This window comes from Triturus cristatus, chromosome 2_2 (genome assembly GCF_964204655.1).
Source record: "Triturus cristatus chromosome 2_2, aTriCri1.1, whole genome shotgun sequence".
NCBI lineage: Eukaryota > Metazoa > Chordata > Amphibia > Caudata > Salamandridae > Triturus > Triturus cristatus.
The window spans coordinates 801,548,820-801,576,808 of NC_140582.1; the positions used below are offsets into that span (position 1 = coordinate 801,548,820).

A 27,989-nucleotide genomic window follows, 5' to 3' on the forward strand; every position below is an offset into this window, starting at 1 on the left:
TGATGGTGACACAGGCTATGTCGGTCACCTGACTCCAGATGGATCTTTCACACAGTGACACAATAGGTATAAGCTGCTTATTGTAATAGAACATCATCTAGACCTACAAAACTCCCATTCATCGGTCATTAAAAGTAAAACTGGTGGACGTAGGTTTCCTTTTTGTTCTCATGATGTCAAATACGTAACAAACACGTAAATATAGAGCTCCAAATCTATCTGTTACCAAATTGGGAGAACTTTCCTATCTTGTCAGACGCTTATTCTTTGTTTTCCTACACGGAGAAGGAAAACCTTTAGATTTCCTCCTTTGAAATGATCAGTTTAATGGGGTATTTAAAAGAGAATTGCTATTTGCAACATATAAGCATGTCAGCAACAGACCTAAGTCATGCAGTAATGACAGGACTATGAATATCATCCCACCAGTTTTAAATCTCCAAAAAGCCCACGGATGGGCAGAATTTGTGATCCTTATTCAAATATCTGCAAATATTCCACAAACCACTATGTTCAGCAGTGTTACACTCTATTTTGAGGAGATGGTGTCTAATCTATTGGTCAATGTTAACAAGATCATGACTCCTTTATCTATACAGTTAACATAATACAAATGTACAGTAGGTTTGGCTAACAAGTGAGAATCTCTATCCTACACTACCAATTGGCTTTCTGAAATAAATGGAAGCAGAGCAACTTAACCTGAGGTTTATGGTGCATCCCTCTTGTTGGAGGGACTCCCATGATCCTACCAAACAACTTGTGTGGCTCTGCGTGGCACAGTAAATCAGGAGTAATGCAAGGCACGCAAGTCCCTGCCTTGCTTTACTCTGTGTTGGAAAGGTGTTCCATGGGTGGAGTGTGATTGTTCCCACGCATCCACCCATGTTTTTTGCTCATTCCCAGATGCACTGAGATTAGAAAACTTGGGAATGCGTCAAAAAGCTATGCCTTCCCGGGTGAGGCGTAACAAAGAGAAATATGTTTATTTCTCCTCGTTCTACCTGTGCTGCAGTATACAGTACACATAGAGAGAGGAAAATGACTCTGAGGGTTGGTTTTGTGCAGGAAGGTGCACCATCCTGCACAAAAACATTCCTGCCTGTAACGCAGGCACCATTGCACCATGGCACAAGGATGCCTTCGTTGGCGCTTGGCAGCCACAAGCTCACCAGCACAGAGAGAGAGAGCAGGAATGCACCATTCCTTAATAGATATGGCACATTCCTGCTTTCTCCATGTGACCCAGCGCAGCAAGTAGTCTTGATGCGTTGCGCCAAATATTGATAAATCTGGCCCTCAGTGCGCCTTAAATCGCCTATTTAAGTCAAGAGGTAAAACGTGTTACACTTGACAGTGTTGCGGGGATTCTGCTCATGCACAGAACTATGCGCAGGAAACCAGGACCTCAGTGAATTGTGGTGTACCAAAAAACTCACCTTAATACCCAGAACCCCTATCCAACTAGCATCAGTGTCTCATTCGTTCTCCGTACTACAGTGAAGCTACCAATGATTAGACAACCCAGAACAAGCGACTTAGGTTACTCTCAGGAATGGTGGGAATCAAGAACACTCTATCATTTTTATTCTCATATCAGTCCACAACATGAGTAATCAGAGACACGGAAAAGTTTAAAATGTTTATTTTTAACTATGTGCTCTAAGGTGCAGTACTTTGGCTAACAATAGCAGACACATGATTAGAAATAAAACCATCAGCATTGCTACAATTCCATAAAACACAAAGGGAGAAATCATATTATAATGATAGTGGAAACAGGTCCTATAGTGCCTTGTTTACCACCCTCCCCTGGCTATAAGCTAGTTTTATAATAATAGAAGGTCTCTAGGCTTGAATGGGGAACCCCATACCTCCAAGATCAGCTTAGGTGAATCACATCACAGGATCAGCACTGCTCTCTGTGTCTGGAAAGGTTTTCTCCAAAAGTGCCAGCATCATGCATGCAATGCAATATTAAAGGCACCCGAGTTTCAGATATTTGCAGCTGTGTACTTGTTGTGTATAGAGCGTGGGCCGATCAAACTGAATCAACAGCATACATTGTTATTAGACCTTGAAGGCTTCTGTACTCAGTGTGCAGACTAAGGTCACGGTGTAAGTCTAGGGATGTGAAAAACAGATTGTTCTCATGTGAACAAAAAGCAAGCAAGCAGTTTTACTTATAATAACAGTTACATGTAGTGTTGTGCGCAAAAGCAGCAAAGTGGCAAAATGGCGTTTAACTTCTAATACGCTTATGCCAATATAACAATGTGAGCAAGCAGAACCCTGTCTCCACTACAACAGTGTCTGAAAATAAAATGATAAACGCCATTTAAAAACCTGGGGGCAGATTTATGTTCCCTGGCGCATCCCTGCAAATCAGCATGGATGCGCCAGGGAAGATGCGTCACGCAAGTTTACCCTTGCGCCACAATACATGCGCCGCATTTACAATGCAGCGCATCGTGGCGCAAGGATAAACAGATGCGTGACGCATCTGATGGCGGAAGGGCGGCGCATTGCTGGAGTTGTGTCACAAGCGCGACGCAGCTCCAGCAAGGCTCGGGGGTGCCCTATCGGTACAATGCTGCGTCAATCCTTACGCCTGCTTCAAGCAGGCGCAGGGATTTGACGCAGCATGGTCGGAAAAGTGACTGAGTGAAATCTTGTAGATTTCACTCAGCCACTTTTCGGAGGCGTTCCTGCGCCGGAACGCCCCCCCTCTGCAGCTACCCCATATGTTGCGCAAGCTTCACAACGTGGCGCATCTCTCTAGATGCGTCACGTTGTAAATCTGCCGCAGCATGGCGCTGGCTTTGCGCCGCCGCTGTGTCACAAAAGTGACACAACGGCGGCGCAAAAGTGATGCACAGGGCTTATAAATCTGCCGCCTGATTTTTAACACTGCTTTAAAAAAAAATTGTTTTACCTCTTGTAAATAAAGTTAGAAATTCTATAGTTTTGTTCACACTTTCTTTGGAAAATCCTACAGATTTGATACTCTAAACCAAGTACTGCAGTGAATGCGGGCTGTTGAGAGTGTGATGCTAACCTGCTAATTCGATATGATAAAGAAATTCCGAGCAAATGTACCTTCCTCTGTTGGGCTTTCATTGTATAGCTGTTCCACACTGGAAAAAACATACAGCATTGAGCATGGCACACAAAATTGATTTGACCAGATTACATACAGACGGCAATAGTGAAGGGTTTAAACACAGCATAATCCAGATTGCAGAGAGCAGCTTTGTTTAGTGGCTGGTGTGAAACTGTAGTCTTGGTTCATAGTGAACCGTTTTAAATGTATTATCCTGCAGGCCATTGTAATTATGTGTTTTTGCACTTACAGCAGCTTCCGCATAATTTTGGATTGACTACATTTGCCCCATAATCCATCATCTGCTATATAGGCTGCAGGCTTCATAGAAAACTATCTCCTAGTTGAACAAGATCAAAGTTACTGAAAACACAGTAACACCTGCTGCCTCAAGAGGAAAGCCCTCACAAAGGATGTCTGTTTACTGTTCTGTTGCTATTTCTATATTCGGGGGGTCGAAGTGGTACTAATGAAGTGAAACCTTTGTCCAGATAGTGCTAACGTATTAAAATGCCAAAATATTGAGGTAATACAAACACAAAATGTGCTGCATTAGGCTAAATAACTTAGTCAACCCTGCCGCATAATTTTGTACTCCCCTGCCGAATAATTCCAGTGGCTCCGATTATCCTTCTAACAGGCTGCTTGATAAAGCAGTATTCCTTAGTCATTGGGATCTCATTAAAGCTTGTGCCCAGATTGACATGTTAAGAATCAGTCCCTCAGCTGTACTCCTCCCCCTACTAAGACAGACGCCAACACACAGCAAACAGTCTCCACCAATGGATCGCAAACTGCGCCAACACTCTCGCCCCCCTCCAGAACTCCGCCAGATGACACAACACGAAAGCCACCTGGTTCCCTACTGACCTCTGAGAATCCAAGCTCTCTTGCTGATGACTGGAGAAAATGTGGAGAAACAGCAAAACCCCGGAAGCACGTTCCGCCTACAAGGCTGCCAAAAAGGCACACCACCAACTCATCAAATCAACAAAGAGAATCTTCTTCCCGGACAGAATTCTCTCCAACTCCCACAACTCCAAGGAACTCTTCGCTATCATACAAGAATTCACCAGACCCAACAGCGAAACTATCAACGTCCCTCCCTCCCAAGACCTCTGCAACAAACTCAGCTCCTTCTTCCACCACATGATCAAGATGCTCTACGACAACTTCAGTGACCAAGACCACGGCACCACCCCCCAGTAGCTCCATCCAGCAGACCCTCCTCACCTGGACCCCTCTCCCCACAGAAGACACCGCAAATAATATGAAAGCATCCAATTGAGCACCTACTGACCCCTGCCCGCCGCACATCTTCCACAGAGCCGCCATCGTACCCGAACTACGATGAACTATCAACTGCTCCCTCAAGACCGCCACATTCCCCAATGACTGGAAGTGCGCCAAAGTCAAACCCCTCCTCAAGAAGCCCTCCGCAGACCCGACAGATCTCAAGTACTTCAGGCCCATCTCACTTCTCCCTTTCGCCACCAAAGTCATTGAGAAAGTCGTCAACACCCAGCTAGCCCACTTCATAAAAACCAACAACATCCTTGATACCGCTCAATCCAGATTCCACAGCAACCACAGCACCGAGACCACCCTTATAGCTGCCACTGACGACATCCACTCCCTCCTCGACCAAGGCCACAAAGCAGCCCACACCCTCCTGGACCTCTCAGCAACCTTCGACACAATCTCCCACCGCACACTACCCACCAGACTCCACGACTCCAGCATCCAGGCAACAGCTTTAGACTGGATTTGATTATTCCTCTCAGGCAGAGCATAAAGAATAAGACTCCCACCCTTCCTCTCTGAACCTACAGAGATCGGATGCGAAGTACCCCACGGATCCTCCCTCAGCCCCATGCTCTTCAACATCTACATGGTTCATATGCCGATGACACCAAGCTCATCCTCTCCCTCACCAAGGAACCCGACATCACCAGGTGAAATTTCCAAGAAGGGATGAAAGATGTCGCAACCTGGATGAGCAGCAGCTGCCTGAAGCTCAACTTAGAGAAAACAGAAGTTCTCATCCTCGTCTCCACCCCCTCTGCATGGGACAACACATGGTGGCCCCCCACTCTCGGAAACCCACCCACCCCTACGGACCACGTTCGCAACCTCGGCATCATACGCGACTCTTCACTCACCATGAGCCGCCAGATCAACGCCGTATCCTCCACTTGCTTCAACACCCTCCGCATACTTCGCAAGACCTTTAAATGGACCTCCCCGATGCCAGGAAGAACGTCACCCATACGCTCATCGCCATCAGACTGAACTACGGACACGCCCTCTGCTCCAAAATCAATAAAACTCCAGACCGTCCAAAACACCGCAGCAAGACTCATCCTCGACATCCCACGACAGGATCACATCACCCAACACCTCCGCAACCTCCACTGGCTCCCTGTCGAAAAAAGAATAAGCTTCAAACTGCTCACACACGTCTACAAAGCAAAGCCCTCCATAACACCGGACCCCAATACCGCAACAAACAAATTTCTTCCCACGCCCCCAAGAGAAACCTCCGCTCTGCCGACCTAGCCCTAGCTACGGTCCCCGCTTCCACAGGGCCAGAGCGGGTGGCAGATTCTTCTCCTACATCGCGGCCAAGACCTGGAACGAACTCCCCCTCCGCATCAGACAAAGCACGACACTGCACCAATTCAGAAAGGATCTCAAGACCTTGCTCTTCGAATGACCTATGGAGCTGCTCGTACACCCCCTCCCCAGTGCCTTGAGACGCTCATGGGTGAGTAGTGCGCTTCAAAAATCCCTGATTGATTGATTGATTGATTGATTGATTGATTGATTGATTGATTGATTGATTTATATCAGCCCTTTCAGAGGCACCAGTAAGCACCTTACTACGACTGTGAATTATTGGTTCCATATTGATTGGCGAGTGTAATTATACTCACATTGAGATAGTCAGGATCCTCTGCTTGTTAAGAAGAGCTAAATGCATGAAATTTTAAGTTGGGTGTGTATTCTTTTACTATTCTCAGACATTGTGTGTACGCTAGCCCTAACAACAAGCCCTGACAAAGCCTATTGGTTTCACCTAAGTTGTATGTTTTAGGCCAAGCTTAAGTGTTCATGGAAGCAGTCCGTTATAGTCCCGATATTAAAAAAAAGAGACAGTGAGCACCTCGCAATCTACAGGCCAATTTCCCTAATCAACGTTGAAGAGAAAATTATAGGGAAAGTGATTTTGTAGAGACTCACTATGTGGGCTAATGAGAAGGGAAGCCTCACTGACCTCCAATATGAGTTTAGACCCAGACAAGGCACAGTCGAGCAGAAACTAAATTTGTACCTCTTGATAGCTAAATATACCAGGGCAAAAGTGGGTTATGTCCACTTGGCCTCAATGGACCTCAGCTCAGCTTTCAATTGTGTTAACAGAGATAAGCTTTGACTGAGCTGGGATCCTTGTGGGTGGACCGGGCACTTTTTCTTTTATGAGAGACCTACTTAGTGGCTTACGAGAGGTGGTTAGGTATAGACCCGATTGGGAATGTTCCCAGTCCTTTGACCTCAAATAAGGCGTCTGCCAGGGTTGAAGTCTGGCCCAGTTTTCATTTATTATGTACGTAAATAGGCTAGAAGATAGAAGAGGTGCTTATCAATATTGATTCCAATGTCCCCAAAGCTGGTGTAAGATCTATCACAGTACGTTTATATGCCCATGATGTGATTTTAGTTTAGTACAGCTAGGAGCCTCCAACGACTTTTAGACACATTTATTGATTTTATGAACAGCTTGGACTTATCCACACATTTTAATAAATTACACTCTATGGTAGTAGGCCCTTAGAACAATAAATCTTGCAGTCTCTCAGCACAAGGACAGGTTTTAACTAGAGTGGAAAATGTCTCTTATCTGGGTCTGTTTCTCAATTCGGGTCTCAGATGGGAATCTCTACTCACGCAAAATGGAGGGACTCTACAGAGCCATCTCGGGGTTAAACAAGTTTGCCAGACACATTGGGCACAAGCCGCCCCAAGCTTCTATTAGATGTGTACAAAGCTAAATGCATCCCAATGCCCACCTTTGGATATGAAATCTGGGGTTATGCCAATATTGACCGTGTCCAGGTGAGTGAATATAAGTTGGTGAGAAACCTACTGGCATATGATCAAAGAACTTAGACTGAAATTATTCACTAAGAACTGCGCATGTCCTCTAGTGCAGATTTTATTTGTGTTTATCTGCTTTTACTGTGGTGTTCTGTATGGCATAAGGAGGATTTACATTTTAACAGGCTCATAGTCCAGGATTGTTTGCTTTTAGATAATGTAGCACAAATCCCATGGCTAAAATATGGATTAGGGCGACCAGGTCTATTTACCAACCCCAGGGACACAGTGAAAAGTGATCTTGCGTGGGTCAAACAGACTTTCTCCCAAAGGGTGGCTGCTGAACGGGAGAATTCTGCCTTAGCAAAGCAGACCATGCTCAAGTATGTCCTTGTCAAATCTGTCATGCTTAATAGGCAATGTCACTTCCTAACACTTTTGAGGTTGATTATTTTTCACCAGCTGTTGTTTCTGAAGGGGGTCTGGTATAAACAATCTAATTTGCCTGTTTGCGACTGTGATCACATCTCGATTTGTGGCACCATACATGTATTACTACTTTGCCAGACATTTTCTAATCTTCAACATAAGTATATCATGCCACTTCTTATTTCTGAAAACTTTAGACAAATTAGACATGCATGTCTCTTCTTACAGCTGCTAACACCCAAATTGTGTTTTTTTGTATCTCGTTTTCTCTCTGGCGACCTATCTGTTAGCTATTAAGTTTTGGATTTTTAGGAACTGGCTCTTCTGGGATAAAGATTGTCATTTTAGTATTTATTTTATTTTTAATTATTTGTTTTTATGTACTGATGTAAGTTTTTTTTCTCTAATTCTTTATTTGATGTAATTTAAGTGATGCATGCTTATTTTGATATATTCCTGATATTAGATAATATGTCCACTTTTATGATTTTATCAAACATTGAATAAAGTTTAATGAACTGAGCTGTTCAGGCGGGGATTTACGAACATAATAAGGCATTTTAAAACAGCATGCAATCTGAAGATGCAAAACTATAGAAAGAAAAGACATTATTTGCATGTGAGCTAGTGCCATATTAGTTATTTTTGATAGGCACAAGAAACAGGCGAAGCGCCTGTACTAGTCATCTCTCTAACCAGTACATCAACTTGGATGAAACAGAACTGGCTTAACTAAAATAATAGTCTGATTAGATGACTGTCGAAAGAAAGGCATGCTGCCTAACACACACACTGCCCATGGGCATGAGCCCATATAAACTAGGATCAAATTACTCTTCAGATATTCATCACCAGTTAAAGTTTTAAGATTCATGATGCCCTTGAATTAGGCAGTTTGATTGTCCAGGCTCCAAAAATGGAATATCGTCTTACGATGTGAAGATGCCTGATAAAATGCTGGGATTGAATTCCCCCATTTTGTTGACCCACTGGTTCGCTCCACTTTGATGAATTCGTCAAGACACTAGGGGGCCTATTAGGATGGCGGGTGGACTTTGGTCCGCCCGCCACCCTAGCGGTGCTGGGACCGGCCGCCAGTGGTGCGGCGGTCCCGCACCTGCAATTAGGATGTCACTGTGGCGGTGGCATCCTCCATTCCCAGCATTGTGGCGCACTGCCCGACACAATGCTGGGAATGCACTGTGTGCATTGACATACACAAGGTGACAGGCACCACGCGGTTTGATTGTCCAGGCCCCAAAAATGGAATACATTCTTACGATGTGAAGATGCCTGATAAAATGCTGGGATTGAATTCCCCCATTTTGTTGACCCACTGGTTCGCTCCACTTTGATGAATTCGTCAAGACACTAGGGGGCCTATTAGGATGGCGGGTGGACTTTGGTCCGCCCGCCACCCTAGCGGTGCTGGGACCGGCCGCCAGTGGTGCGGCGGTCCCGCACCTGCAATTAGGATGTCACCGTGGCAGTGTCATCCTCCATTCCCAGCATTGTGGCGCACTGCCCGACACAATGCTGGGAATGCACTGTGTGCATTGATATACACAAGGTGACAGGCACCACGCGGTGCCAGCCACCTTGTCCATGACAATGTAGGGGGGTACCATAGGTACCCCCATGTGCACCCCCAATACCTAGGTGGTCCGCAACGGGCCCCCGAAAGCACAATCTGCATGCCTTTCCCGGCACGGAAAGGCTGCTTCCCGCTGCCTTCCTAATATGGATGGCGGTGTCTAGCAGACACTGCCAGCATATCAGGCCCCTTTTCCGCCCGGTCACCTATGTGACCGGCAGAAAACCGGCGGACGGTCTTTCCGTCCTCTGGGGTCCCCCCGCCATACTAATATGGCGGGGGGAAATGGGTGGTGGGCGGGGTGTGGTGTAGGGCGGATTGCCACCATCATGCGGGTGGTGGCGATCCGCCCTACATCCTAATAGACCCCTAGGTTTTAACTGAGTACTAATTCTCCCCTCAGCCTGCATCTTTCTCAGTCTCAGACATAAGTGTGAGATATTATCCTAAAAATGCAAAAGTCAGAAGAGACTCCACTTCAGTTATTTGTAGATTGGTACTCCTGGCCTATACTTCGAATCGCTATCATGTGAAAGTATTGAAAAGATGTTGCAACAGTTTCTGATAAACAGTTTCTATTTTTTTTAAATTACTTTCACATTTCCATCCCTCAAATCTTTGCCTAATTCTTTTTGTATATTTTGACATGTTGCATAAGAAGCTTGCATTTGGTAAAACTGCAGAACTAAACAAAGGACAATAAAGTTGTGAAAAGACGAATAGCGAAAAATAAAAAAACGGAAGAAAAACAAAATATCATTACGATTCTTACCATTGCAGAAGGTCCACTTAGGTTCCAGCAAAACTTGTGCCACCCCGGAGACCCCTCACCAAGACTATGCATACTGCCATTTCAGGCTCTGTGTCTTGGCGCAGAGAAAACCGAAGAGTTGACATGGCACACAGCCCCCCTGTGTGCCATGCTCCCATACACTGCATGAGGTACAGGTATATCGCCCCTAAGACAGGATGCACTATATACCATGTGTGGACATATCTGCATGAGCAGATATAACCCTACAGTATCTGAGCCATTCTTGGATATTGTAATGCACAGGGACGCCATAAAGAGTACATGGGCTGGATACATGTCCTTTTGAGTTTCATAGCTCCATGATGGCTTCACTGTGCCCTAAGGTATTTGGTAGCAAACATCTTGTCTTAATAAATCCTCACTGATGCCAGTGTTGGATTTATTAATAAATGCACACATGTCATCTGAAAACCTACCAAGCACTGCTATGGTCACTGACTAGACAGAGCCACTCTGCCACCACCAGACATGTTTCTCATCTCATGGGGTGAAATCCCACACTCTCAGAGGCCTGAAACAAAGCCGGCACGTAGAGTAGGTGCCAAGAGAGCAGGCATGTGAGAAAGAGGCAGAGATGTGATCAGAGTGTGTGTATGCGAAGGACGTGCAGATTATCCACTCATGGGAGCGCACAAACCCACCAGATAAAAATCAACAATCCAATTAAGCTCCAACAAAAAGAAGACTTTTCTTTACATTGCAAACGTTACTTGCTGCGCTCTACAGCAAAAGATAACAAGGGGGTTTACAGCCTGTTACATAAAAAAACATTTATACCCCACCTTACAAGGACATGAAAATCCCGTGAGTAGGGAGAGGAGGGGGAAGGGATATCGAAACAACAATCAGTGGGGAGGAAGGTGGGGGGATATTCAGGGAAAAAACTGTAATTCATGCAAGTTCCATGGAAAACCGGAAGCACTTAAAAGAATGGGGAAGAAGGAGCCGCTGCCCAATGAGAAGCAAGGAAAAGAGAGTGACATCGGAGCCAAACAATGGTAAATATAGGTAATTAATGGGCAGGCTCTATGCCCATTTTTAGTTTTTTTTTTATTTGCAAGCTGTGCAGGTGAAGCCTAACAATGAGCCACAAATATATAAATATTAGCAGGAGCTGCAGTGATAAAATTGCTGTAATGCAAGATGAGCAAAAACTCAAAACTGCACCAGGCAGCACACAAATCCGATGTGGTCCGATCCCTAATCCTGAAGCATGTGCCCTTGCGCCTTGAGACCCTAACAGGTGAGTAGTAGCGCCTTACAAGAAACTTGATTGATCGATTGATTAGATTGTAGTTGTGGACCTGTTAGGTCTGAGTTTTCTCTCAGCTGTATTACTGTTTTCTCTTGTAGGTCAATGGCATTGATATCAGCAATGTTCCTCACAGCTTTGCCCTGGCGGTTTTGAAGCAGCCCTGCCTGGTTCTGAAGCTGACGGTTCTAAGAGAGCAGCGGTACCGCTGCAGGAACAATGGTTTTGCCTCTGATCCACTCCCCACCAACGAAACTCTTCATGTTGCACTCAACAAAGGCAGTCACGATGCGCATCTGGGAATAAAACTGGTCCGCAGGCCGGACGGAGGAGTGTTTATTTTCAGCTTACAGGAAGGGGGTGTGGCTGCTAGAGACCGGCAACTGCAAGAGAATGACCGGGTTCTCGCCATCAATGGGCACGATCTGCGGCATGGGACTCCAGAAAGTGCAGCCCTGCTGATACAGGTTGGTCATTGCTTTCCAAAAGTATACAATGTTCTAAATGTCGATTATGGCCACCAAGAGACCCTTCCCTTGTTTTCCGGGTGGTGCTGCTTGAGAATTCAGAAACATAGGGCCTGATTAACAAAGGCAATCTGAGACAAAAGTCTAGATTTATGACTTTTGGTATTCACAGAGGTCATTTACGAGTTGTTTCTTTACTTCCCAGTCGGGCCGTACTCTCCAGCTTGGGCCGGAATCTCCGGCTCAGGCCGGATGAAGCGTAATCAATAGGCTGAAACACAGTTTTTACAAAAAGGGGCATTAGGAACGTGAGATAAAGGCAGAGGAGGTCATGAAAATCAGTTTGGGCAGGGAAAAGGGTGTGGCCAGACACTGCATTACATCCCAGAAAAGTTTGCTCCTTTGCATCATGGTACATGCAGTCCACAATTTGCGTTCCCCTCAGTGATGACTGTAGTGTTACACCCCACACAGTATTGACCATAGTGTTACACCAAACTTTGGTGTAACACTACAGTCAACACTGAGCGTAGCACAAATTGTTGACCATGATGCGAAGGAGTAAACTTATCTGGGATGTGATGTAGTGTCTGGCCACACTCTTTTCCCTGCCCAAACTGATTTTGATGACCTCCTCTACCATTTATCTCACATTCCTAAGGTTCCTTTTTGTAAAAATTGTGTTTTGGACCATTAATAACACTTCATCTGGCCCGAGCCGGAGATTCTGGCCCTAGCAGGAGAGTACGGGTTGAGCCGCAGATTCCGGCCCGACAGTGGATGTAAAGATACGACTCGTAAATGACCTCTGTGAGTACCAAAAGTCCTAAAGTCAGACTTTTGTCTCAGACAGACTGCCTTTGTGAATAGGACTCATAGTGTGCTCAAGAATTGACCTTTCCAGTTAATATTTGTAAATCCACAGCAAGAATCACTTTGGACAGTTTGGGGGATACAGGGTCCTGCACAAAAGCAGCAGATGGGCAGACAGGACATCTACAGCGTGTTGGCACATGTCCCACACTTACCAGCCTCTACCTCAGGCCCTTTAGCTCAATACCTTACAGAATTAGTTGCCCAGAAAATATTTTATATAGCAATATCAGTCAATCAATCTCGTTTATTGTATTAATCACACAGATTATAACAAAAAAAAAACATCTCAGAATTTTAAAAACAGTATTGGTAAAAAGTAACTAAAATGTACTAGAAACTATTTCCTAAACTTTTTATAAGCAAGGTATAAACATTTAGTAAATGTAAAAATACAGTTACTGGCTTTGATAGTAAAACAGTATTGAACAGCCTCTGAAGTCGATCTTATTTCAATATCAAGTTATCAGTTCATAAATTATGTTCTCTACGTAAAATACAACGCTTTCAAATAAAAATAGTCTTTCTCAAAGTTCCCCTTCATCACTCTGTGATGCCACATCACAACCTAGTACGGAGTGTCGCCTGACTTTGCTTTTGTACTGTATTGTAAGTGTAGGAAAGTAGCGCTTCATACGCCAGACGAGGCGCTGGAAAAAAACATTTGTAAATTGTAGTCTTCAGTTAAGTCAAGATAACTTGGCATTGAGAACCTCATGAACCACAAACCCTCAGTGGAAAGCTGCTTTATAACCGACTCACACGTTTGCCAGATAAACTGCAAGACAGAGCAGCCAAGACGGAAAACAACTGTCACAGAGTCAATGGACAAAATACGGCTCGATGGAAGAGAGTGTAATAGCTACAAGGCGACGAGGGATAAAAAACAACATTGGTGGCATGGCTCAGTGCAGCGCTCATAAATATTGACAGACACCCACGGCCCTTCATCTCCTTCCAGAGAGGATGTGACTTTGTGTTGAAGGAAATACTTGGGTGATGCATGAGCCAAAATAAAATAAATCTGCATACCCTCGAAGGGAAACATCATTATTTCTGCCTTTCGATCTCCTGCTTCTGCTCCTGAAGTTGGCAGCGACGTGTGTGTCGTGCCCCCAGTGCCCTGTGAACCATCCGTGAGCCAGCACCCCGATCGGGGATTGATTATGAACACAGTACTGGAAAGTGAGCTGCTTCAAGCACAGTGAGCCGAATCCAACCCAGGAGCGGCATGCAGGCAAGAGGCTGCTCTCTGGAAAGTGTTCCAGCCTATGGCTGACTCATCGCTGTGTCATTACTAAAACATGGCGGTGCACATTCTGTTAGGCGAACCACTCACATCTAGTAAAGCATGAAAGACATTCTAGAAAATCTAATTTTGATTTATCAGGCTGCCGGCTTAAATAGGAAGCTGTGCTGTGTTCTTCTTGGCAGCAGTGGGTCTTGGCATCAGGGGGGTTTTGGCAGGCAGTCTCTGTTCTTGCAGGCTGTAGTGTGTGACCCAGACACCTGCCTGCAGTCTCTGTTCTTGCAGGCTGTAGTGTGTGACCCAGACACCTGCCTGCAAACCATCTTCAGATACTGCTTAAGGGTGTTCATGGTTTGTTTTAGATTCAGCAGGCATATTATTGCAAACATTCCGTGACAACAGTTCCCAATTTATTTTATACTTGGATAGGTCACTCCAACCCCTACACTCAGCCCGCACAAGACCCGTGATGATAAAGCAGTTCATTTATAAAGCGCTCCTGTATTTTTATAGGTTTGTGGCCCCATCTGACGTGGTAACCAAGTCCAAGCATCACACACCTGGGGGCAGTCTTGGCCAGAAGGATGGCCTATTGTCTAGTGCTTTGAGAGAGATTCTTATCTTCCATACACTTTCAATCTACAAATGACTTCCTAAAACCTTTCTTGGTTGCTGGGCAATGAATAAGTGAACTGCCTCATTACTCAGGTGTCTAAGACCCCGACCAGCCATATATCTCCCATAACTTCTGGTACTCCCACAAAAAAGTACAGCCTGCCGTCACCATTGCTGCTGTCTATATTCACGAACTACTACTGGTAAGCTATTTCAAAGGAAACATTTCTCCATCCCCTCCATACAAGGGATATACATATTGGTCACCGCAGAACAGTTTATTCATTCTTTGGCAAAAATCCTCACATTTGGGACAGGCCCTCAAGAAGTGCAGCATATCACCTTGAGATCGTCATGCCCTCCAGCAACATCTGCCTTGCTGAGATCCCCCACATCTATCTTGATGCAGTTTAAAACATGTGCTGATTCTTCAGTTTAATTTATTTCAGCTACATACAGGAAGTGCATAGAAATATGCTACCTCATTCGTCCTCCCCAGTCAATCTGGTTGCAGTGCCGTAACACAGGCCCAGGGGGGTGGACCCAAGCTCCAATGCCCCCCCCCCCCTCAGCACAGTACTGTGGCCGGAGGGCTCACCATTGAGTCTGGTGGGGCCCCTCCACGTACCTTGCAGGAGAGACCCCCTCTGTTACGCCATTGTCTGATTGTGAATTTTACGATCCTCATTTGAACAGGTCAGGATATAATGTATTGATTGGATTGATCTCCTAGCCCCCGATGAGCACTAGATCCACTTCTTAAATGGCGTTTAAGGTCTAGCAGCGCCCTCTGTACCACGTGTTCAATGAACATCTAAGTAAACAATATCAATGTTTTTCAGTTTCATCAACAGCAAGAATTGCTCTTAGATTGTGGGATATATTTAACCAAGTTACCCTCAACCATATTTTCCTTATAAATTGAGTGATATATCCCTGGAATCTAGGTAATTGTCCTCATAGAACTAGCAATATCTGGAAATCATAAGTAGCCCTGGAGAAGTGATCAACAACAACCAATAGCGTTTGAATGGAGCACATGACGTCTCTGGGTCTATTAGCCGTATTCCCATTTCTTTTTATTCTACACAACTATGAGTCTATAATTCTCTAAACATGATATGGTGAGCCTTTAAGAAGTACAGGGTCTTTGGTAAATAATAGTCTAACGTAGAACTATCTGTAGTTTTTATTTTATTAGCGTAAGATCGAGAACATTGTGTTTCATTATATTGCCTTTAAAACTAAAGTTATATTTTTCCTTGTGTAGTTAAAAGAGTGATGTGTTTAAATTAATAGTACATCAGAAGCAAACAGACTGATTATAAGCTCTTTGTTTATTAACCAGACTCTTGTGATGCAGCTTATTACTCTAATTCGTAACACTAATGGCTCAATAAATGAGGCTTACAACATAGGAGGCATTAGGAACTCTTACCTAATACCCTTATCTAAAAATACATTCTGTGATAATATCACAGTTATGAGGATTCTGTCTTTGTGGGTGCTATATGTGACCTCACTCATTTTGCAGATATTTTTCAAAACCCAGCATTAGCAGCACTTTTAATACGAATGGCCTTTCTATATGGGCCAATCCTTTCTCACATTGAAGGACAGAAGAACAGACACGCTCTCTTTCCTCTTGACTTATTAAATATGTGATAGGTCACTCCTCCCTGCATTGCGGTATACCGGTCTGTTGTGCAGGAAGCCACTTTGATCAGTCTCTACCAGTGCCGACAGGACTCTCACTGTTCATGTCGCTAGACCTTTCCAAAAACATTGACATCAGGATTAATACATGCTTATGTCTTGAATGAGAAGCACTTGGGGTACTTCCTCGGCTATGATGACAGGATGATCATTGCTTCAGACAATGAAGGAATAATCAGCCAAGATTTTAGAAAGAAATTTACAAAGTCCATCTTCGGCATCCGTAGACTTTTCCATAACAAGACACAATACAAGCCATCTGGTGCCTGAGCTCCCCCCCCCCCCCCCCCCGAAACATTTCTGTTTTCCATGTTACCAGATCATCCATCCCTTCTCTCCATTCGTCTTTTATCTTGGATATGTCTAGAGAAACCAAATAGCAGCTTTGCTTTTTTTTTTACCTCCGGCAAAGTTTCAGCTTTGTAAAGTTTTAGATAGAAAGTTTCAGTTCTATCTAATTTCGCTTGGTTAGAATGTAACGAGGAACCCCTGGTGTACTCTTAACACCTCGGTGTCCTTTGAGCGCCCTTGTTTTGAATCTTTGTGGTACAATTCTATCTCCTTTAGTTCCCATTTAAAGAAAAGTTCTGCTTTCATTTGTATGGAGCTGGTTCTACTCTGTGGGTTAAAAGGATATCCAGCTGACCTTTCACTGCCACCAGCCATCTGTAACCCTCCATTATTCCAAATGTCTCCTTTTGAGCTCCCACACTTCCACTCTCTACTGCTGTTGCTGTATGCAAATAGTCTAATAGATTGAAGAACCTATGTGCGTATGAATATAAGGTTGTCATTTTCTCTTGTGTAACCAGTTCACCAGTGACGCATCACATTTGCCTCCTCCAATCTTCTTTTTCTAAGCTTGCAATCTGCCTTTGTACTTAAACCTTGATCATTATTGTCTTTCTATTCATTGTAAAAGGCATTTAAACACTGTCACTGGCAGCTTTCTTATTTTGGAAGGACTTTACCAATATTGGTCTAGCTAAAGTCTCAAGCTATATTGAGCCGTAATCCTCATTTTCAGTTTCAGGAGGTTTGGTTCCATACAAATGGCGACTGTGTACTTATTCTGGCAAGAACTGGTCAGAGACTGAAACACAACGGCGATGTTGCAACATAACCACGTGAACCCCATAATTCCACCAAGTAAACTGCGACAGACAGAAACCACTTGCTTTCTATAACAGAAGGACAAAGTAATGAAACAGAACACTATGCGTACAGCGTGACAAAAAAATGATACCACACAAGACATACTGCCTGTCCTGAGAGCCTAAGTAGAATGTGTGTGTGTGTGTGTGTATACATATATATATTTACTCAATTGTGTCTTCCTTAAAGAAATTCCTAGGGCGTTTTCACTGTATTGAATAAATACTTCACGCTTAAGGAATTGGGCTCGGCATGGTTTCTTTAAGGAAGAAGAAAATGAGTATATGATAGGCTCGCTACCTCGCCGGGAGCCCCACCCCCAACCTAGGCAGGATAATCAGCGACTCATTTTGATTGAATATATATATATATATATATTCAGTGAAAAAACCATAGGTTTCACACATGTTATAGTTAGCTGGACATTTTACTCGTAAAAAACCAATGAAATTGCCCCGTTATAGTTAGTTCAGCTAACTATAACTCACGCGCCCGCAATGCACTGCTGATGACGTCACATATTACATCACTCATGACATGGTCAGTGACATCACTCATGACATCACTGATGACATCTCAAATGACATCACTGATGACCTCACTGATGACATCATCCAGTGAATGTGTGTTTTTCTGAAAATTAAATATGTTTTATATATGTATATCTCAAGGTCGATGGAAGAATAAATGGGTATATAAGTGTCTAAATGGATGATTTGTTTTTAAAAAATTGATTGTGTAACTGACTGATTAAGTGTATCTCTCACTTTGTGTATAAGTGGCTGCATGGGTTGGTGAGTAGCTACATGGGTGTCTATATAGGTTAGTAGTTGTTTTTTTGAGTATCAGTCTGAGTGTCTGTATGGTTCGGTGGGGGGTATTATGTAGTGCATAGGTGCATGAATGAGTGACTCACTGTTTGTATGTGTTGAAGACAGCATGTGTGCAGGACTGTATGGGTGGATGAGTGTGTGTATGGGTGTGTTAGTGAGTGAATGACTGTCCCAATAGTGTCTTCAGGAGTAACTACATATGTTTTAAACTAGTATATGTGACTATTGGTGTATATATGTGAGTATATGTGAGAGGGACAGATTGAAAGAGTTCCTGTATGAATAAGTATGTGTTTCTATAAGTGATTGTTTAAAAGACTAAGTATGTGTAAGTTTCCGTAGAAGTAAGTGTGGTGGTGTGTGTATAACTGTATATGCAGGTGAATGTATGTTTGATTCTTTATTAGCATGAGTGACTATGTGTGTGAGTAACTCTATGGATGAGTGGCATTATGTAACAGGATGTATAGGTGTATGAGTACATATGATGAGTGAGTACATGTATGAGTGACTGTATAGGACTGTTGGTGAATGAGTGGATGTGTATGTGGATCTTAGAATTACTGAAGAGGTTGTTGTAACTGGTATTGGTATGTCCATTGTTTTGAAAATTTTAGTCTCTATTTTTGAATGTGTGTATCAAAGCTTATATTAAGGTGAGAGGAGGTCTGCCACTCTATCACAAGGATGATGTCATCAGTGAGGTCATCAGTGATGTCATTTGAGATGTCATCAGTGATGTCATGAGTGATGTCACTGACCATGTCATGAGTGATGTAATATGTGACGTCATCAGCAGTGCATTGCGGGCGCGTGAGTTATAGTTAGCTGAACTAACTATAACGGGGCAATTTCATTGGTTTTTTACGAGTAAAATGTCCAGCTAACTATAACATGTGTGAAACCTATGGTTTTTTCACTGAATTTCTAAGGTTTTTTAAATGCTAATTCCTAACTTAACGTGTGTGAAACCTATGGTTTTTTCAGTGAATTTCTAAGGTTTTTTAAATGCTAATTCCTAACTATAACGTGTGTGAAACCCATGGTTTTTTCAGTGAATTTGCAAGGTTTTTTAAATGCTAATTCCTAACTATAACGTGTGTGTAACCCATGGTTTTTTCAGTGAATTTGCAAGGTTTTTTAAATGCTAATTTTTTTTTTTATTCTTCATTTTTTTCAAACATATTTTTAATTTAATTTTCTTTCATTTTATAAAGACTATGCTTAAATTTTTAAAATCCTTAAATATTTTTTTTTAATATATTTTTTAAAATAAACATGTAAAATTTATTACCAGATTTTTTTTTTTTTTTTTTTTTAGTACGCGTACCGTAAGCTCACGGTAAGCGTACGGTTTACGCAACGTCCGTAATCTATCTACGCTGCTTGCGTATAGTTACGCAATTTGCGTAGCCGCGCGTACTGCGCGTGGGACGCGTGCGCGCTTACGCCACACGCGCACGTTACGCGGAAGTGCCGGGGAGTGACTGTTATGCGCATGCGCGGAAGCGCGTGTCTTTTTTACGCGCACGCGTACTTTTTGCCGTAAGCGTACCGTAAGCGTACCGTAAGCGTACGGTAGGTCATGTGATCATGAAACACAACTTTTGATTGGTTGAAACTACTTTCAGTTCTAGAACTCTCCTACACCACACCCATTCTCCTCATTTCTGCTTGTGATCCCTTGGGAGAAGGAGCTGGTTTGTCTTTGGGATACGATGGCAGAACAGCAGAGCTCTTCTGAGAGTGAGCCTAGCACCAGCAGCACTGTCTTGAGGCAGAGATCGAGGAAACAAAAGCCTTCTTATGTTTGGGATTATTTTACTTTTCCAGAAGGCCAGCAAAAGGTGAATGCACCCTTAGTTACTTGCTGTCTGTGTAAGCGTGTACTTTCTAGAGGTAATCCTAACAGGAAGTATTCCTTTGGGAATCACACCATGAAGAGGCACCTCCAGGATGTACACGGAAGGACACATGGTCATCTTTTTGGAGGTAACTCTTCAGAAAGACGAGCCAGTACATCCACAGCAGCTCAGCCTGGACCATCATCTGCAGGGCTGACTCCTTCTTCTGCAGGTCAGGTGAGCCCTTCATCTGTGGGGGGAGAATCTCCTTTTGCTGGCCCTCTGGAAATGAACCTTCGATTTCGGAAGGTTGATATTCATTGCACATTTTGTAAAGGTCTAATTTGTCATAGGGAGACCAGTGTTTCCCTAGTGAACAACAAAATAGATCAGCACATTTGTAGCTTTGAATGATTTTCCCATGCTTCCTTTCCTCTGTCCCTGCATGAACACAACGGTTCTTTTAAGAGCCAACCTTATCTTTCATCTTTTTTTTACATATGTTTTTTAAAACCTTTTTTTTTTTTTTTTTACCGTACGCGTACGGTGCGCGTACCTTTTTTTTATTTTTTAAAAAAAACACTAAAAATCAATTATCACATTACAAGGTCCTTGAGAGACTACAATTATTATTATTGACTTACCATACTCACTCAAAAAAATATTTATTCATTTGTTTTTTTAAAAAATAGTTTTAAAAATGGTTGTAGTTTTCGAAAATTTTCTATATCGATCTGAAAAAAAAGAAAAAAGTATTAATATTTTTTTAACAATTTATAATACAGTATACATATTTACATTTTTTTCAAAAAAATATTTTTGCCTTATTTTTGCTGTTTTCAGAATATATTGCATTTCACTATAAATTGTGAAAGCAATTGCATTCATCATTTTACAGCGGGCAAAAAAAAATAACAATCTCAAAGATTGTATTAAAAAAGCCCAGAATCTCTTCTCACTTAAACTTATCATTACAGAAATGCATATTATTCTAAAAAAATATCATCTAAAAACAATACTTATTTCTTTAAAATACCGTCTGATATGTTTGTTTCAGAAGTATAATCACAATATTATATCTCAAATAACTCCAAAATACATCTGATTTCATTTCCTTTAGGCCAAATAGTATTTTTTTTTTTTTTTTTGGAATAAATTTCCAAGGGAAATCCATTAAAATTCTAAAGTTTAATCTGTCCAGATCTCACCGATTCTCTGTAACATTTTGGTTCACGAAAATTTTTTGAATAATTTATTTAGTCCACAATAGAATTGCTTACTTTTCCACATGGCCAAATAGTGATTTTTTAAATCATTTTTGAAAAAATTTCCAATGGCAGTCCAATAGCATTCCAAAATTTAAAATGTGCAGAAGTTACCGATTATCTATAAATTATTGGTTTTTCAAAATTGCATTAAAAATTAAAAAAGTCCACATTACAATTGGTTATCTTTCCTTTAGGCCAAATGATAATTTTAAAAATATTTTTTCTACAAAATTGCAATGGTAATCCAGTAAAATGGTAAAATTATTTTGTCCAGATCTTGCCAAGTCTCTCTAAAATTTAGGTTTCAGGAAGATTAGATAGGAATTTGCTAAATCAAAAGGCAAACGTTGTTTGAAAATCAATTGGGAATCATTACACAGTGTCCAGCCTTTTTCACATTTTAGATAAACTGTGTAATGTCCAGAAGTAACAGTAGGTCCATCATGGAAAATTATTGCAACAGTTACAAAAGTTTTTCCTGAAATTGATAATTGCTGTCCTGTAAACTTCTTTATTAAAGTATCCAATTTTGAACCATCAGCTCTACATCGTTGCATCATTAAAATTACATACTGTCCGTATTCCCTTAAAATTAATGTTGAAAACATGTCAGAATTACACTCACCACATTTCATGCTATGATTAGCATCTTTAACTAATTTTGCAAAAGTGACTGTTTTACTCTCTGGCAATGTCAAATAAATAAACCTTTCATTATCAACAATAGAGCCACATATATTATAACAATTATCACAACTATGTTCCCATTTATAAGAGAGACCAAAAAAAATGTCAATGGGAACTCCTTCTTCTTCCACTACCTGAAGAAAATACATCAAAAATTCGTGTGCATCTTGCTGTTCATTTTGTGAAAACTGTGTTCGTCCTGAACATACATCTAAAAGTTTTCTAATATCAGTAGCACTTTCTATTTGAGTTTTATCTTTACTCAGCTTTTGAAAAAGGAGACTCAGCTCTGAACAGAATCTTTTTCCCTGATTTACTATTATCTGCTCTTGCAAACTTTCCAGATAAAATGCAACATTCAGCACTACATTAGCGTAGCAGTTGACACCAGAGCTATTTTCAAAATGACATCCTACAACCTGTTCTTCATTGTCCTTTTTCTTTTTGCTTGCAATTACATCACTCCTCTTTTTTTTCCTCTTCTCTATATCTTCATTACAGATATTCTCATTTCTCCTTTTACGAGAAACTACACGTTTCTCCAACACAGGATACTGACCTAAATGAGGAGCATAGCTTCTTCTTAATCTATTATACTCCTTTACACAGTTTGTATCAGCACTAACTTTTGAGTCATCAAAGTCTATCATGAATAAACCTGATAATGTTTTGACTCGTGACAAAGCTACATATGCCATACCTTCTTTGAACACAGTTGAACCAATGTTCACAAATGCACAATCTACAGTCAATCCTTGAGACTTGTGGATAGTTACAGCATATGCTAGAGAAAACGGAAACTGCTTCCTACGTACATATAAGTCTTTCACAAGCATAAAACGAACTGTACAACGACAAATATCTTTAACTTCATCTATCTGATCAAATTTTATCTGTAAACATTCAATTCCTTCTTTTTTCTGATAATTAATAAAACCCACAACTCTTCCCATCGCTCCATTCACTAAGCCTTTCTCAACATCCAAATTTCTCCTTAAAAATACTCTACAGTTCATGCAAACATATAGATTTTTTTCTAATCCTGCTGTTTTGGAGATGTTCTTCTCTAGTGAGTCCAATTTATTTTTCAGTTTGCCTGTTACTGTGACAGTAATTCTTCCATCCTCAATTTTGTCCACTGCTTCCAATTTCCTGATCTCTTCCTTTTCCAATTTCAAAAGCTCCTCATTAAATATTGAGCATTCACGTAGAGTTGGCATTAAGCAGATGACACTTTTGTTTTCTGCAATATTCTTGTATATTTTCTCTGCAACTATTTCTTCCTTTGGAAATAAATTATGTAGCAGCCGACTCTGTAATGCTTTTTTCCCAACTTCTGTGAGTAGTCCAATTCTGATATCTTTCAGAATACTTCCATATTCTTCATCGTTTGCTTGCCTAATATTAGTTGTAAGTTCCTTGTACTCAAAGAAGGACCAAATATTTGTATTTCCAATGCTTCCCAATGACTTCTTCGTGTCTTCATGTGTCACAGTATTAAACACTGGTTGTCCTTTAACTGGAGTAAGTTGCAAAAGATCCCCAAAAACTATAACGTGTTTTCCACCAAATAACACGTCATAGTCTGTCTTCAAAATTTGCTGCATTCTTAAATGCACAAAGGCAAGCATTAAGTTTGATACCATGCTCACCTCATCAATAATGAGAACTTGCATCTTCTTCAATACTCTTGAAACTTCCAAGGATGCTTCTCCAGTTAGCTTGTTGAATTGTATTTTGTTCTCATGCTCCACTGGTAACATTAGCAAACGATGTAAGGTGATTCCTTTTATGTTATATGCTGCTAACCCAGTTGGAGCAGTAACCACACAAGACAAAGTAGAATCCGTTTTTTGCTTTAGGTAGCTTCTGATGACTTTAATTAGGAAACTTTTTCCAGTGCCAGCTTGTCCGCTTACATACATCCTGATTGGATGAAATGATGTGCATGAGCACTCTTTTTTTATATGTAGAAATCCGTGATCAATTTTGTTTTTGATCTCTTCATAAATGTGTTGCTGCTCTTGATTCAGTTGTCTTTCCAAATTTTGTAAGTCTATAAATTCTTCTTGAGCTTGATTCATAGCCGTTTCCACTTCATTCATGGCTATTGATGCTTCATTTTCAACGATTGGTTGTCCTAGGGGATCTTGACTGTATGTTCCTGAACTTTGGCTGTCCTGAGAACTGTCTCTAGCTATTTCTGCTGCAATTGTAGTTTCCTGTTCAATTTCTTCATTTAACATTTGCAGATAAGTTGAGAATGTACTGCATTGTATGCTGTCTTTGCAAGCATTAAAAGAATCTTCATAGCTCTGGAATTCTCCCAGTAGTTCATCCTCTGTACGCCATGGTTTAAACAACTGTAAAAGAGCCAAGTAGTAAAATTCTTTCTTGTCGGTTGTGTCGCAACTCAGCTTCCGGTGATTTATCAAACTTCCTTTGGTTTGCTTCACCAAACATCCTTCTTCACCAACAACTTTATATTTTCCACTGTTGATGTCTTCTGCAGCTTTCCGTGAATAAATGTAGTTCTGCAGCACTTCATAGAGACACATGTTCTCCAGATGATGACTTCTCTTGGGATAATATGTGTCCAACATGTTTGTTTTCAATATATCTGTACTTTCTGGGTCATTCTCGGCCAAATATTCAATTTCTCCAACAGATTTCAGTACCCGATTTCTCATTGCTGCAAGGCCTAAACTTGCCCAAATTATTCTTCTTGACTTCGAGTAGAGACTTGCAGAAGATAACCTATCTGAACATTCGTAGGATCCAATTTCTCGATGCGATAACATCTTCAAACTGAAACTGTACAGCTTCTTACTGACAGTCTTCTCGTGAGAAATCTCTTCCCACATTTCCTTCAATTCTGTTTTTTCTGATTTCGTAATGTAAGACGTTACATATCGTGCAACAGCAATGGAATTGTCAGCTACATACTGTATATCCATGTTAGCGTTCCACATGGATAAAATGACTGGGTTGTAGTCATTTATATTTTTTGATTCTTCTTTTCTTTTAAGGTTGTAGGTATTCTTAGGTGATTTTCTTGTGATAGTATGTCTCACAGCTGACATAAAACTGTTGACTCTTCCATTTGAAAGAACAGGTCTAGGAAATCCAAATCGACATTTAGTGTATTATTTTTCTTTGCTCTTGTATTTCCGTCGACAGTATTTTCCACACCGATGACTTTGGAAACGTAGAACTTGCTCCTTTAACTTGTTCTCTTCTTTGCTTTTTGGTATACCACATGTTGCATATTCTTCAATGTAAGATAACACTGCTTCATCAGTATCTGTTCCAAACTTTGGGGCATCCTTGATCCACAGCAGCATATGAATATGAGGAGCACCTCTTGCCTGGTACTCTTTTCTCCAAAAGAAATCCACTACTTCTCCAAGGGGTGGATTTTTTTTATTGCAGATGAAGGACATCATAGCCTCAAATCTATGATTGAAATATCTGCAAACATTAACCGGATCCAATGAGCACAGTTCTCCTGCTGTCTTGTATTCGATGTTTTTAATGTTTGAATTGGCCTCTCGTAGAAAATCCAGTAAATCATCCCAAGCGTACTCGGCACAGCTTAGGGTAAGGAACCATGTTGGTGTTCCTAAATTGCGTAACATGCATTTTAGTTCACCATGGCGTCGGTACCAATATTCATTTGTCCCACGCTGACAAGCCATCAGATTGATCAGTTGTGTTTCCAAATGATCATCTCGGTGCTGCACTTTCTCCATAAAATCCTTAGCAGACACATTTTGTAAATGTACTCCACTTTTTAAAATGTGATTTACTGCATAAGACAGTGCAGACAAGTCGCTTTCAAATAAAAGATGGAACAAATAAGGAATACTTTGTCGAAATCTGGGATCTTCAGCATATAGTCTTGTAGTCCGATACTCTGAAGCTGGAATCTGTTCTGGACGTTCATCGTATCGTCCTCCTTTTCCTTTAGGAAACAGCTGGGGAAAACATCGAGCTTCCAAGCTCTCCTCCCATACACTCACGGGATTTCCTTTTGCTTTCTTCATCTGAAAGAGATCAATATTGTCTCCCATAACTTCTTTCGAATGGAGAGGATTGTAATAATAAGTCCTTGTCTAATAAGTTGTAGTAGAAGACCTTTATTGGTAAATATCCAAAACAGCATCAACGGTCTCATCCGCTGCTTCGCTCAGCCTCGCACAACATAGAATGAATCACCCTCACTTTGACATTCCAATGACATCATAAGAATACGAATGAAATACATTCTGAAGTAGATTACAACACATCTCCCTTACCAAGAAACAAAACAATAAAAACAGAATAAACAAATAAAAACAAGGGAAAACAACTAACATAGGTTCACAATCCAAAGCAAGGTAATACATTACATTGTTCTTAATTTGTAACTCAACTTTCATGCAAAACACATTACATGGCATAATCTTTGAATTTGACAGGCAAATTCCAAAACACATTACATGGCATAATCTTTGAATTTGACAGGCAAATTCCTATTCCTCTGAACAGCTTTCCTGAAGACAGAACTCTTACTCATGGCTTGTTCTTTTCCACAGGTATCAGCACATTCCTTGGAACTATCCACAACTCTACCCCCATCCACCACAGAATGACTCAAACCTGTATGTTTTCCCAAACATTTCACTAATCTGGACATGCTCCACATACAACCCGTGTTCACTTTCACAACATTTTTCCTAATAGAAATAATCGTGAAAGGACCCATGAAAGACGATCTTCCTTTCAGTGTATGCTTGGGGTTCTTCACCATCACTTTATCTCCAACATTCCATTTCCTGTTCCTTACTCTCATCCTCAAATCAAAATCAGCTTTATACTTATTTTGATAATTCAAAATCCTCCTATGTCTCTCTTCTGCAGGAAGTGCCAAACTCGAGCTCGTAGGCAGCCAAGATGGATTCAACTTAGAAACAGCTTTTCTTCCCCTCAAAGCCTCAAAAGGTGATAACTGAGTGAGTGCGTTGGGCGTTGTACGATGCGCCCACCATGTGTCTCTCAAAACACTATTGAATGAAACTCTGGAACTAAGAGCACGCTGAGCACAATCCTTCACTATGCGATTCATTCTCTCAGACAACCCATTAGCTTGAGGTGCATACAACGCCGTCTTCTGGTGTACTATGTTGTGATCCTCAAGAAACTCTCGCATCTCATGAGACACAAACTGCACCCCATTATCCGTTATCAAAAACTTGGGCACACCTTCCGAAACAAAAACATCCTTCAAAAAGTTAATAACTACTCTCGTGCTCACAGAAGAGACACATTTTGTGACTACCCACTTAGAAGTGTAATCAACTAAAAGAATAACAAATCGTTCACTCGACGGCAATAGCTCAAATGGTCCAACTATATCCAAACCCAATTTGGACCAAACAACCTCAGGAACCTCCACAGGAGATAAAGGCGCTTGACAGACCACATGAGACTTGTCACTTGAGGCACAAGACACACAATCCCTGACTACATCTTCAATCATCCGATCCATGCCAGGCCACCAATACCTTTCTCTGACTCGAGCCTTGGTGAGACTCCTCCCTAGGTGACCTTCATGCGCTGTGTTGATAATCTTGCTTCTGAAACCCACAGGCGGAACAAGTCTTTCGCCCCTCACCAGGTTCCCACCAAAATACGAAAGTTCATCCCTGACAGGCCAATAACTTCTCATCTCCTGCTCCAATGTTTTATAATCCGGCCAACCATGAATAATCCACTGCCTCAACAATTCCAATTCTTTATCCTTGTTCACCCCATCTGTCCATGCTTCTAGCGTCAAAGTAGACTCAGCAACCCAACACACATTATCACTGCCATCGTCATCACCCTCTCCTGCCAAAGGTAACCGAGAGAGACAGTCTGCGGACTTGTTGCTAGACCCAGGTATATATTGCACCTGAAAATTATATTCTTGCAATCCTTCACTCCAGCGTTTGATCCTAGGAGTGATGTG

At 41.7% G+C, this 27,989-nt stretch overlaps 1 protein-coding gene across 6 annotated transcripts in view; it reads left to right on the forward strand.

The window, feature by feature from the left end:
• The window catches only part of LNX1 (ligand of numb-protein X 1), a 270,440-nt gene that overhangs the window by 154,528 nt on the left and 87,923 nt on the right, over positions 1-27,989 (forward strand). For all 6 annotated transcript variants that reach the window (XM_085642096.1, XM_085642098.1, XM_085642097.1 and 3 more), the window contains one exon: positions 11,392-11,757. In XM_085642096.1, coding sequence (XP_085498222.1) covers positions 11,392-11,757 — 366 coding nt within the window. The remainder of the gene's footprint in view (positions 1-11,391; positions 11,758-27,989) is intronic.